Source organism: Aythya ferina, assembly GCF_964211825.1.
Source record: "Aythya ferina genome assembly, chromosome: 7".
Classification (NCBI taxonomy): Eukaryota; Metazoa; Chordata; class Aves; order Anseriformes; family Anatidae; genus Aythya; species Aythya ferina.
The window spans coordinates 19,376,589-19,389,916 of record NC_140302.1 but is presented as its reverse complement, the minus strand read 5'-3'; the positions used below and the strand labels follow the sequence as shown (position 1 = coordinate 19,389,916).

Sequence of the window (13,328 nt, the reverse complement as noted above, 5' to 3'; positions counted from 1 at the left end):
TTTAGCCCTTGAGTAACCGCAGAGTTAATGGGGACAGAAAAGCATGGGCTCTTTAGCTCACCATCAGGCCCTCAAGATTTGATGTTTGGCATGTGCCAAGCCACTTGACAGGCCACAGATTCAGCAGCATAAGCATGGATTTTGGAACAGTGCTTGCAGCCCTTGCATCTTGAAAATCTCAATCAAAGTGATCCAAGTAGCTTCCTCCTTCGCGGGTCAAGCTATTTAGCGATACAGCAACTTCATTCCAGGTCTCAGAGCACAGCTAGGAACACTTACAGTAGCACTCATGTTGCTACTCCCAATTAGCATGCGAGAGCAGAGGACAGCAGTAGCAATGCAGAAAGGGGGACACATGACAAAGGGATAGAGCACACCCCTGCCTTTTGGAGGGTCCTCCCAGAGTAAGCAAAGCTCTATTAACTGCTTTTTAACTTTTCTTGAATGGAGGTGTAGATTATGTGGCATATATAAAAAGTTAACTTGCAGTCAGGGTGGGTAGATATAAAACATAGTCATTTGCTTCCACGCTAGTTAAAAACCTCTTCTATAAAAGAAGAATTTAAGAAAGGCTTGGTAGGCTGGCCACTGTGTACAGTACTAATTCCATCCCTACCTCCTCATCAAAGCAGTTCTTTCCAAACTAAAGCCAGCTTCTATCAATAGGTTTGTTGCTAGTAATTATTTGCATTTTAAATATTTGGGTTTGTTTCACCTTCTCATTACCCCAGGAATTTAATCACCCAACAAAATGGCATAATATCTTTCCTTATTCTCTGATGAGCTCTTGCTGGCAAGAGGCATCAACTCATTGACCAAAAAATTGGTGCTAAAAAGTCATCAAACATTCAGGGACCAGACACAGTTTGACTGAATATTCAGAGAGAACAGCATCTTTTAGGTAGACAGCTGTAAGGAAAAACTTAGAAAGGTATAGAACTTACTAGGAATTCCTTTGGAATTAAAAATACAACCCTAACATCTTAATAATTTGATCACTTAGTTGTAAAAACTTTTTAAAGTTTGATAATATGAACATTGCTTTTACATACAACTGGCCATTATGCCCATTGTTCAGAAAAGTCCACTACTGTATGTTTATAGCCATTATTTTAATTAATACCATTCTTTGTGTATTAATATTTTATATGTTCTTGTTTATGCTTCATATCTAATTCCCCATAATAATAGTTAATTGATCTAAATAAATTACCTTTTTTGCTGAGATAAGTTCTCTCAGTCTTTATAGGATTTATTGCTTGCTAGAGAATGATATGAAGACATGTTTTCATCTCATACTTGACATAAAGACAATCCAAGGAGATGGTAATTGACTTTTTCATTCTGCAGAAAATCCCAAGATTTTAAAAAGTTTTCCATTTGTGACTGACTTCAGATGACAACAGAATCCTGAAAGGCAACAGACCATCCGAGTGAAAGGAGGGTCATATTGTTGGAGAAAGTAAAACATCATCCTGTCCCTTGAAATTAATTGTACAACTTTAAGTTTAAAAGCAACTCACTTGAAAGAATACGGAGAAGAAAGTTTCACCAAGTGTAACAGGCTTTAATGGGAGAAACGTAGAATGAGTTGGGTTTAGCTCCTTTTAGCAGGAAACACAAGACAGAATTCACTCTGGCCCACCTCCCTCTGGCTATAGCAGAACAGCAGCAGAGCTATATGTGGTCCACTGCTCTTTTACGATAGGAGCTCCCATGAAGACTCTTAATACTATATTTAGTAACAACTGGAGTCTGCTGAGTCACAAAATTTTGGTTACTCCTTCTGTTGTCATTGGTAAAACATGGCCCAGTGCTGAAATTTTAACAAATACAGCTCTATTAGCTTCACACCGACTTAGTGTCAGACTGTTAAATGTTAATGTACTGCACCCTATAGCTTTAAACAGAATTAGAGATGTTTACAGCTTTGGTTAAATGCACCTTGTTCCTCCACATTAAATTTTATTGCCAGAATCCTCCATCAGCAAATAGGAGTAAATCATATTAGTGTCGCAGGCTGTGTGGGGGTTGATTCTGCAGCCCAGGGAAGGGGTGTTTTATCACTCTTTATTACAACTTTCTAATTGGTAGGTGTGGCAGGAATGCTATATCTGTAATTACAAGCAAATTATTTCGTTTAGAATAACTGTAACTTAATTGTGGGGTTCTCTTCATTAAGAAGTTCAATCAACTTGTGTCCTTAGCTAGGGTTTGGCCATAGCAGGACTAAACCGGCTGAGGTCTTATTTCTTATTTGATATGTAGAACAAGTTTTTTTTTTTTTTTTTTTTTTTTTTTGTGTGTGTGTGTGTGTGTGTTTGTTTGTTTGTTTTAGGACTTCTCCAAAACACCTCTGGTGAGCAATACTAGATTGCAAAGATCATTTGGGGCTTCAGTCTAACTTGTCAGGGTGAAAACATAAGAAATCCTAAATTCTAGCAGATAACAATTGCTCTTTGGACTTTCTTGCACATCTGAAATATTCTTATTTGGCATGCTTTGTTCAACACTTAGTATGTCTCAATTTTATTTACCTTGGTTGTGAGGTAAAGCAGATAGAAAGACTGCATGTCAGTTGAAGAACTGAAGACACCGAGTTTGGCTTTCTTCATATAAAGAACAAACGATTCCTGACACTACTTTTCTTGAAACGAGTAACCAAATTATTCCAGAGGAAATGCTGGAAATTCAGGCAATGGGTAGGTCAGGTTCTGAGCTTGCTTCTAAATCCCATTTGGAGCACAAGCCACAAAGGAAAAAGCCTGCTGAAACACCTGCACAAAACATGCCATAGCTCCAAAACAACCCTTCTCTCTTGCTACCTCATCTCCTTTCAGTGAATTTGGTAGTTATTGCATACTCCAGTATTTCTGCTAAGAGGCTAAATTTTGAAGCAACATGCTCTGACTGAATAACAGTAGGTAGGCCAAGAGTCCTGCCGCCATTTTATGTTAACTCTGGCATTCCTTACCAGCATTGCAGGGAAGTTTGCAAAATCCTCAGAGGCTTTTCAGTCTTTGACTGCCCCAGTCAGAAATGAAGCCCTTGTAAAGCCTCCAGCTGGTATCTGCTCGGGTTTTCATTTCAGTAGCTAGCAAATAGTCACTGCAGTCACATTTCTCCCTGTTGCGCAGAACCTGGGACTCTCCTGCACCTACCACCAGGGAAGTTGGAGGTCATGTGCATGCTCAGCTGGGTTCTGGGCCTGTTTAGAGAAAAACCCTGGGGAAAGGCACTTCTCACCTCCCTGCATGCCTGCTCTGTGTGGCCCTCTTGAACACAAGCTGTTGAGTTCAACTCAAAGTTTCCTTCTTGGATTTTGTTTGAGTTGTTAAGTTAAAATCAAACAGTAATATTTCGCAATAAAGAAGTGAATGAGAACACAACAGCACATCATGGCTCTGTACATTGAGAATCCCCCATGAGAAGACAACCTTTGGGGGCTTTTGCCTTCCTCTGAATGGCATTTGGGCACAGTTGACAGCAGATGCAGTACATAGCTCCAAATTTTTCCTTGAGAAATTAAACATCGATACTTTTGGATTATCCTCAGGAAAAATAAGGCCTCCAGGAAATTCTCTGGCTGCTACCTGGTTTCTTTTGACACTGGAGGGAAGCACAGCACAAGAACCAGGACACCACAGGGGGTGGGAAAAAAAAAAAAAAAAATGGAATGGGCAACAGTTATCAGTTTCAAACATGGTAACGGGCCATGTGTCCTCCCCCTACCATAAAAAGCAGACAAGCAGTAGGAAATGGTGAACACTGCTCAGAGGTACTATAACACTTCCTCCACCTGCAATTCTGCTCTCTGTGTGTAGGAACTAGAAGGGAAATTGGACAGCACTGTCTGTGAAGAGGTTTTTCAGGCAGTCAGTTAAGCAGCTTTACAATCATTGTTCCACTGTACTAGTCCCATGGTAGAGAGGCAAATGGAGAATCCTGGCCTAAGTACTCAGAGCAGAGAGGATCAACAAAGTTGCTAGCCAGCTGTTATTATTCTATAAGGCAACTCTATTCCTTAAATAGTCCTGCCTTGCAATGGCACTCCACTGTCTCTGGAACATGTGCCCTTCAAGTCCCCCAGGGAAAAACATAGCTACACACATTTCTACCTCTGCTTCCTCCTTGCTTGTTCTCAAAGAGCAGAGAATAGAAGAGCTGTGTCCTGCCAGGAAACTAGCTGAAAAGCCAAAATGAGTAAATCACTGTGCACATGACAACAGCAAATGGCAAAGGCCACTTCTATGTATCACTATAAAAAATAACATTAATTGGGATGCTTTGCAATTTCCTGTACAACCCATAATTAGGTTATATAAGAAACTAGCAGTGTCTAAGTGCTATAAATGTCTAAATTAAGTTATTTTGAAAGTGCCCAGCACTTTGACATTTGAGAGTTCGGAGTAATTGGGGTATTGAAATAAAATTGCTTCTGTTATTTAAAAGGTCATTATCTTCTTCGAGTAGATATATGAGGACTATTTTCCACTCTACTGAGCCGTTCTATTTGGTACAATTAGACCTGCTTGAGTAGATTTCTAGTGGGCCTCCTCCCACTTATCATAGTCCCAGCATTGCCACAGGGAAGGGCCTGTAAATATACAGCCCAAACACACAGTACATATTCAGCTCATAATCAGACTCTGAAGAGTCAAAAGCTGCCCAGAGTCTCACACCCACCATGAAAAACACATGATAGTAAATCCCGTAAGGCAGCAATTGAGTCCTTACAGAACCAAAGTCAACAAAAACTGGGTTACAGGCAGAGGGCAGTTTGCTAGGTAGACAAAGCCTTTGGAGCAAATAAGGATTTAACCTTCCAAACAAATTAACTTGTAGGGTGGCAGCAGCTCTAGTTATTTCAACAACACTACTGGCATCCCTTGTTTAAAACATGCATGGTTCCACTGTTGCAATAGATAGCACTTTTGCTTGCTTACCAGATCTCGTGCTCTGCAACTGTGACATCCGAAGATGTCACCGTAAATGAATACATTTTGTATTTTACTTTGGTTAGTCCTATAGTGCAAGTAAATTAAGTGTGTCTGTCTCAACACAGACACTGGCAGAAATTTAACTTACTACTATTTTTCCACTGGAGGCCTCCACAGTCAGGAGACCACAGGGAATGGACTGAACACACAAGTGTCTACAGAGCACTCTCACTGCTCATTCCAGCAGTTTAATCCCTGTGCTCACTCCCATCCCACAAAAACTGGAGTGGCTAGGGAAGCATAATTCCTCCATGTCCCACCTGGCCAGGCAACAGATGTAGGAGGAAGAAACACAGTCCTTAAAGCCTTCTGTCCAAACGGAACAAGGAGACAATTTCTGACATGAAACAGGGTTAACTTCCAACATTCCTGTTGCATTCATCCAGAGATGGCTGTGTAAATGCTCACAATTTGCTCAGTATTCATTGCAGCAAATACTACCAATGGTTACCAAGATCCTGATGTACTCCTGAAGCCTACTTGGTTCTGGATAATAGGTTCCCATAAGACATTAGCATATTGCTGGTAATGATTTTAGCTCGTAAGGCTCTCAGATACTTCCCTTGTGACAGCAATATGAGATCCTGAGTAAGATGATCTGCTTACCAATTTCCCCTTGTAACAAGCTCTGAGATCCATGCATGAAAAGGACCTGGAAGCACTAGCACGTGGTGACAGTCATGGGGAACTTTCTGTTGTAGTTACAGATTAGTTTGCATGGATTTTTCAAAAAAAGGTTTGAGCAATTTCTTTTTATATGAGCAGACAAAGGCCTTGCAGTGCGTAGGCAGCTCTGCAAATATTGCTTCACTAGTGTTTATTAGTCAATAGAAAGCAACAGAAATCAGACAGTATTTAATGCTCACTGTAGCATTTGTAAGACTTCTGTTGCAAAACAAGGAAACCTCATGGTCTGTGCAATAAGTGTGATTAAGGCATTTTAGGGTTTATTGTCCCCAATTAAATTGTTTTTTAAAGTCACATAAAAGTTGTGCTGTTCCGTATTTCTCTTCTTGGCTTCCCTATGGGGCAGAGTTAAAACTCTGCCTTAATTAATGCCTTAATTCTGTACTTCTTATCCTAATGGCATTGGATTTCTTTCAAGGGTAATTCTCACCCTGAACTACTTACCCCCTGCAAAAGCTGCTTCCGAGATAATTACAACACTCTGGTGATGCTTGCATTGTGCCACTTACGGTAGTGATGGAGTTACGCTGAAAGCATTTGCTGTGAAATTGCTCTACCTGCTAAATTTTCAAGCATATTCTAGATCTGCCTCCCCTATATCTCATGCAGCCATTCGAGAATAAGTATCATATCATAAGACAGAAAGCAGGCCTTGTCTGCATGTCAGTGAAAGCTATCTCCACACGCAGAGCTGACAGACTTTAATGTACATTCATCATCTACCAAATACACAGGAGCCCAGCACAAATATAAAAGAAGGTGTTTGCAGAAGGATAGGTTTCAGACAATCGTTCAACTGTATATTAGAAATTTCTAACTATTACTTCATGTCATATGCCTGCAGGAAAATGATCAGGTGACATTGTACCACTGTCACACAGACGCTGGCTACATCAAAGCTAGGAAATGACTGTGGTATGTGTGCCTCAGCTCTGCCAAGCAAGGAGTGGTGTTTTTGGTACCCGCAGCATGCATTTCTTTCCATGACTTATGACTGGAAAAAGTCCTCTGGAGATAGAGGAAAAACAAAGAATTTCTCAATAAATTGGAAGATACCAACAGCCTCATGAGATGATGGCCCAGAACCTATACTCCAAAATTCAGAGTTTTTTTCAGCAGACTAAATTTCTGAAGAGTGCAGCAGCAGAGAAGAACTTGCCCAGGTGCTAGATAGATGCAAGTCTCAAATATACTACTTCTTAAAGGACTTGTTGCTAAACAACCTTAACTCATGGAGACTTTCATTCGTAACCTGCTGACTGACATTCACATGCACATTCTGGATTTGTTCTGCAATCCAAAATAACAGCTAATGCACTTTGTCCTTCTCTCAGAAGCACAAGAGAACTGATGTAAAGCACAAGGAGATAAGCCTGTCAAATCCATGCACAGTTAACCCACAGCTTCGAGTGGTCTCTTCTCATACCTGACAAAGAAAAACTGGTATCCAGAGCTCTGGAACCATTAATGCTGCTACCCAGGCAGCAAAGTAGATGCCAATGCCAGGTCTAAAAAAGTGGATATCAACTATTGGCAAAAAGAGGCTGCATGAAAATGCTAAAGGAACACGTAATTAGCCAGCTATCAAGATGCCTACTAGGTAAAATGAAAGCATTGGTAGTGAGCTTTTTCCATGGCTCTTAATCATCTTGATGATGTTTCAGCAAAGCAGTATACATAGTTGACAGGAGTACATATCCTGCTATGTAGCCAAATCACAGCTTATTTTTAAGGAATATGGAGAGATGGAAGAGGAAAGAAGGAGTGTACTTAATTTTGTTGAATTCTATGGCAATTGAGCTTTCCCCAGTTCTCAGGAAAGACGGGCACAAACAACCTTTGCAACATAATCAATTATTTTGATTGCAAAAAAAAAAAAAAAGAAAGAAAAAAAAAAAAAAAAAAAAAGATGTGTTTAGGCCTAGTTTCAGGGTCTGTTTTGCCAAGCACCAATACCGAGGATGGTATTTGAATCATCAAGTCAGGTACTTGGAGGTTAGGAAAGATAACCAGCCAGGTCATCGGTGTAGACATAATGCAGCCTTCCTTGTGTCTGCATCATGAGCTAACTTCTAATTACTACATTTTCCACAGGCAATTACCTCACTCTTGATGGAGGTTAGACAGAGCATAGGGGGTGGGGGGGCTGTCTCAGCACTCTGTTAGGAAAGCAGCTGTTTGCCAGAGGAAGCCTTGCTCATTCAGCAACATAATTTGAAGACAAGATGTGAACAAAGCAGTACCCTACAGGAAGAAGAAAGTTGTTATAGTTAGAGGAGACTAGTAAAAAACTCATCTTTTTTACTCCTGATTCCTCATAATAATACTGACAAGTTTCTAAGCACCAGGATTTTGACATGCAGCAGTTCCTCATAAGGTGGGAGGAGAGGGGCAGTTATCACCAATATAGCTCCTTCAAATTCTCAAAAAATGAGAGAGACCTTGATTTTTCACACTTTCTTCATTTCAGCTAGAGACATAAATGGCATTTAAATGTATTAGATTATGGCCTCAACCTTCTTATACTACAAATACCCACTTCTATTATGCAGAGTCATTATGAAGGTAAATCCTGATGTATGTTGCTGATATTCCAGATGGCATCATGACAGGAAAGAAGGTAGAAATGGAAGTGAAAGAAAGAATACGTTGAACAGCTGTGTCAGATCACTGTGGGGAAACAAACAAACAAACAAACAAACAAACAAAAAACACAGTAAATCAGATTAGGAAACTAAAGACTATGCTGTAACATGCTTACAGCTGAGCTGGATGAAGGCACTGCTATCAATGTGGCATCTAGGAGTTCTTACCTTCACTTTGCAAAAAAACAGGTTTTCTGAATGGATGCATACATTTTTCAGGGAACGAGGAATAGCAGGAACAGAGATACTAACATACTTGTGTGTTGGTAAGAACAAAGATTCTGCTATGAACACAGTTAACATCAGTTTGAAGCCTCAGTGTATTTTGACCTCATAGTATTAAAATTAGTATATATTCATTTTATTAAGCTACATTGCTCTTTCACAGAAATCTAGACTGCTTTATTTGATAGCAATTATTTGTGAGATACAAAGAATTATGCAAAATACAGTATGTAAAATAACATTTAAAATACAGAAGTTTTACCACGTCAAATACTGTGAATTCTCATTGTCTATGTGTATGTCTGTCAGTGTCTTTCCTACACCTTTGGAGTCCAGTCTTTGATTTCAATCAGAGCTGACTGTGTGGTCATTCCAACAATTCCATTGAGATTCAGTCCCCAGTAATTATCTTCTGACTTCAACTTTTTCATGCTCTGATGGGCACTTTTCTCTCCATCCAAAAGGCTGAAAACATGAGTCCTGACTATTTCTTCCTACCCATCCACAGACCAACAGCAGATTCTTCCCCAGTCATCGCCAACTAGGAGCTTGGAGGAATTTCTTGAGAAAGAAAAATATTTAAGAATGAGATGCAAATAGGATCAAGACTTTCTTCTGTATATGCAGCAATTAGGAGGATGCAACATTCAAGGGAGCAGATTAACCTCTAACATTAAGTTTGAAGAACAATGGTCTAGACTATACAAAAGACTGAACTTAGAAACAGATCCAAACTGTCCTGTATTTCAAGGGGTTAGCTGCGGATAATCTTGCCAAATCAGGAGCTTTTACCCTCCTCTGATCCTGAAAATCTGTGAATGTTAATAAATTTGGTGGCCAGCATCAGAATTCAGGCTTGTCAGCACATAATCTAATGGCTTCAGCCATTGAAATCTCTGCTGCACATGGTGTCATCAACACTGATCAAACTAACCACCCCCCCCCCTCCACCCTCCCCCAAAACTTATCCACTTTCCATGCATATAAGTATCACACTGAGTGCTCTAAATCTCAGCACAGACAGTATAGGAATCATTTTAGCAACTATCAAAATGCCAGCACTTCTAGAGAGAAAGGCAGCAGCTGTTTTACAGTACATTGCAACATCGTGGGATAGAAGATAGCAACAAATATTACAGCCAGATGACACTGTGGGAGGGGGATTGAGTAAACTAAAATACTGCTGGCTGTGCAAACTGAGTTCAGTTCAACAAAGTTGTCCATTAGCCAAAAACTTCCAGTTTATATTTCATTAAGGACATAGCATCCCCAGAAACTCCTAGGACACTGTTTCTTCTATGATGCAAAGACAGTGCAGCAGCTATTGATCTATACAGCTATTCCACCCGAAAGCTGCAATTTCTTCAGGGCTGTTTCTTCTCAGACCACTGAGTATCCCAACACCCTTCACTTAATACCATCAGCCAGGCCAGCTCCCAGAATGACTGCATTTGACCAAGATTAAACAAACAAACAAACAACACACATGCACACACAAAAACCCACACAAACAGACAAAAACCAGCAGAAATACAAACTTTAAAATAACCTGAGGATTTAGGACAGATCAGTGGAGACACTGAGGCTCATGCGGTGCCCTCTGCCGGGCATATGCTACAATGCAAAGGACAGGACCGTACCTGGACATGGCAAGTGCTGTCACTGCTGGGCTGTTCTTACTTGGTTTTCCAGTCAAGGCAAGGCTGGAATTCAGTTCCCGACAGAGAACAAGATGTTTTCCACTCTTGTTACCTGTTGTGTGGTTTAAAAATAAATATTTAGAATGTGTCTGGGGGGCAGCATGGAAGGGATTGTTATTATTTACGGTCAGCAAGTTGTTAAGTTGAGAACAAATATATTTAATCTCAGCCTGTGCTGTTGCAAAATAGGCCCATCCCAATTTAATTTGTGGCTATGATAGTTACATGTGCTGACGTGCAGCTGTATCAATTGTGTGCTAAATTGGATTTGTGTATTATTGCTTTCTAAATTGCATGCCTAGTTCAGCAAAATTGTTCATCAGTTTTCACTGGCTCTGTGCTTAATAAGATGCCCCACAATACCTTGCTGCCAGGATATAATACAGCCCATAATTGCCTAGTAAAAAGAAATTACATAAAGCCCTGGTATTATCAACTTATCTAAATCTGCTCATAACAGAACCAATAATTAAATGCTGAGAACATTTCACATACACACATACATACACACTCACACACACCTAACAAAATAATTCGATCATAGTTACTTTGGTCTTCTTAATGACTTGTGTTTTGTATTAATTTTATTTTCTTTAACATATAGAATGGCATGTGGGAATATTTGGCCATTTAAAGTAATTCTGAAATCATCTGAACACTTTGAGGGAGCATATCACTGCTCTGATCACACTCCTCAACTCTTTACTAAAGAACACTGTTGCTGTATGCATCTGAGAACAGGCTTTCTTACACTTGTATGAGAACAAGTACACTGTACCCATCAACAGATGTCAATGCATGTCTCTTAAAAAGGCACAAACTGGAGTATTCTGCTCTGTTCCCATGGGCAGCTTTTAAGTCCTTGTTTGGAATACTGTTTAAGAAGATCTGATTTTTTAAAAATAGCCAAGGTCTCAGTCTGCTCGAAGACAATTGCTATGCAATTGTACCTGAGTAAAAGAGACATGGAAGTATCTGCCACAGGAAGTTAAGGACCAAATTCTATGAAATTCTTAAAATGAACCAGATACTTCTAAATGTAAGAAGAATCTGCAAAGTGACTACTGAGTGCTACAAATATTCTGGAAGGAATGTTAAATCTCATGTTTTGACTTGCAGCAATCTCTGGTTAGAGACCACAATGAAACCAAATATACAGCTACCGAGCCAGACTGCCTCACATCTAGCATCTCTGGTGTTCTTGCTCCCTTCCCAAGAAGCATCTGGCTCTAGCTACTCTCAGAAACATGACAAAAGGTAGGATGGGCATGTGGTTTGGCATTTCCAATATGACTTTGTACATATAAATATTTTCACATAGCAATCTAAGTAACGTAGATGCCAAGTTGCCAAGTTCCATGAAGAGCACTTCTGAAGATCTCAGTGGTAATGCCCAATTACCGTATAATATCTTTTTATGCAGATGTTACATCTACAACTCTATCTTTATGCAAATTGTGTGCCTAAAATTGAAGCAATAGAGAATGCCTAATGAGGATCACAGCAAATAAGTGGTGTAAATTATACATACTAACAACACAATTCCTTCCTTTTATAAAACGTGCTGTGAACAGAAGCAAGCTGTGCTATTAGAACATGCCTTTAAAGCTCCCTGGCAGGTTTCAGCTCCTGTATTTGTTAGAACGGTAGTGAGCTTGAGTTGTTTTTAATACCAGTCAGCACTGTAGCCCCATCGTCTTGTTAATCCTGGCTGCTCTGCAAGAACTCCAGGGCATCAGCTTCAGCTTGGCATAGCCTTGGAAATATAGCACCATGCAATAAGGCCTACTGCTGGACTCCCACAAGTCTGGAGAACCTCCAACCTCGTTTAAGACAACAAAGAGAACAAACTTCCCTGTTTCATCCCAGGACAGAACGTGGCACTGCCCACTCTGACATCCAAGGACACTTTAGTACAGGCCATCAGTAGATGTGTGAAAGGAATGTGCTTTCTGGAGTTCCTTAGTTTCATATGTAGAAATGTGGTTATAGAATCACAAATGGTTTGGATTGGAAGGGACATTAAAGATCATCTAATTCCAACACACCTGCTGTGGGCAAGGACACCTTCAGACCAGGTTGCTCAAAGCCCCTATCAAGCTGTTAAGCTTGACAAAACGTATAAAGAACCTTCCAGCTTCATCCAGACAGGATTTACCCAAAAGACTGGTGGCTGAGCACTGTTCTGTCTCCCTAACATAGGACAGTGGCTACCCACTACCACTGCTGGTTACAGTACCACCACACCAGTTCCCAAACCATCTCCCATTCACACCACTGTGCTCCCACATCCTTTTCCTCCTCACAACAGAACCAGGTCTGCAACAGTTCCAATTCAGTTCACAGTCCACCCTGGAGTCATACCTGTGCTGTTTGCCTCTTCCATGGCGCCTCTCTGTGAGCTCAGTCCATCAGCTTGGCCTGGGCTGTCAGTGTATTCAGTCTTCCACAGCTGTGTCAGTGAGGGAAAAAGGAGAATAACATGGATTATAACAACACAATGACATGAGATGTGGATGTCTGCTTCCCAGCAAGGGCTGAAAATTGGATTTTGATCATCAGAGCAGGGCTTGGCAGTGTTCTCTCTCCCTCTGCCACTATGCTGCAGGGTGTCACACTGAAGAAACGTATGCATGTAGCTAGCAAGGGTGCAGGTCTGATGTGCTAGCCAGGATCCCAGTTACCCAGGGAGCTCTTCCACCAGACAGGAGGTGGAACCAGCAGCAAACTTCTGCTCTTGAGAAGGTATGATTTAATGAACTAAGCTGTGAACCAACTCACAGAAGCTATGGATCCTGCAGAGGTCTGTGGTATTGATCCATGTAAAAGTGAACCTAAGGTATTTCCTCACCACCTCAGTGTCTCCATTTATAAAACAAAGGCAACACATAACAAATTCTTTAAGCAATGTGCTGCCATCCACTAACAAGTGCTGCAGAAGAGCCAGGTACTAAGTTCTCCCCAAGGAACTGTTTCTCCCAGGAACTCCCAAACACAGGCTTTTAGCAGCTCTGCCCCACCATTCAGGATGCAAAATTCTGCCTCCGGTCTACACTAAATTAGGATGTTTC

The 13,328-nt window shown here is 40.7% G+C and overlaps 2 protein-coding genes across 4 annotated transcripts in view; one reads left to right on the top strand and one right to left on the bottom strand.

Annotated features, from left to right (window-relative positions):
- Nucleotides 1-13,328, top strand: part of VSTM4 (V-set and transmembrane domain containing 4) — an 82,235-nt gene that overhangs the window by 35,145 nt on the left and 33,762 nt on the right. The gene's annotated exons all lie outside the window — the stretch shown is intronic.
- The window catches only part of WDFY4 (WDFY family member 4), a 143,236-nt gene continuing 138,614 nt past the window's right edge, over nt 8,707-13,328 (bottom strand). For all 3 annotated transcript variants that reach the window (XM_084526105.1, XM_084526104.1, XM_084526106.1), the window contains 3 exons: nt 12,622-12,709; nt 10,198-10,309; nt 8,707-9,118 (listed from right to left, as the gene is read on the bottom strand). In XM_084526105.1, the coding sequence (XP_084382231.1) occupies nt 9,052-9,118; nt 10,198-10,309; nt 12,622-12,709 (267 nt within the window). In that variant the 3' untranslated portion in view covers nt 8,707-9,051. The remainder of the gene's footprint in view (nt 9,119-10,197; nt 10,310-12,621; nt 12,710-13,328) is intronic.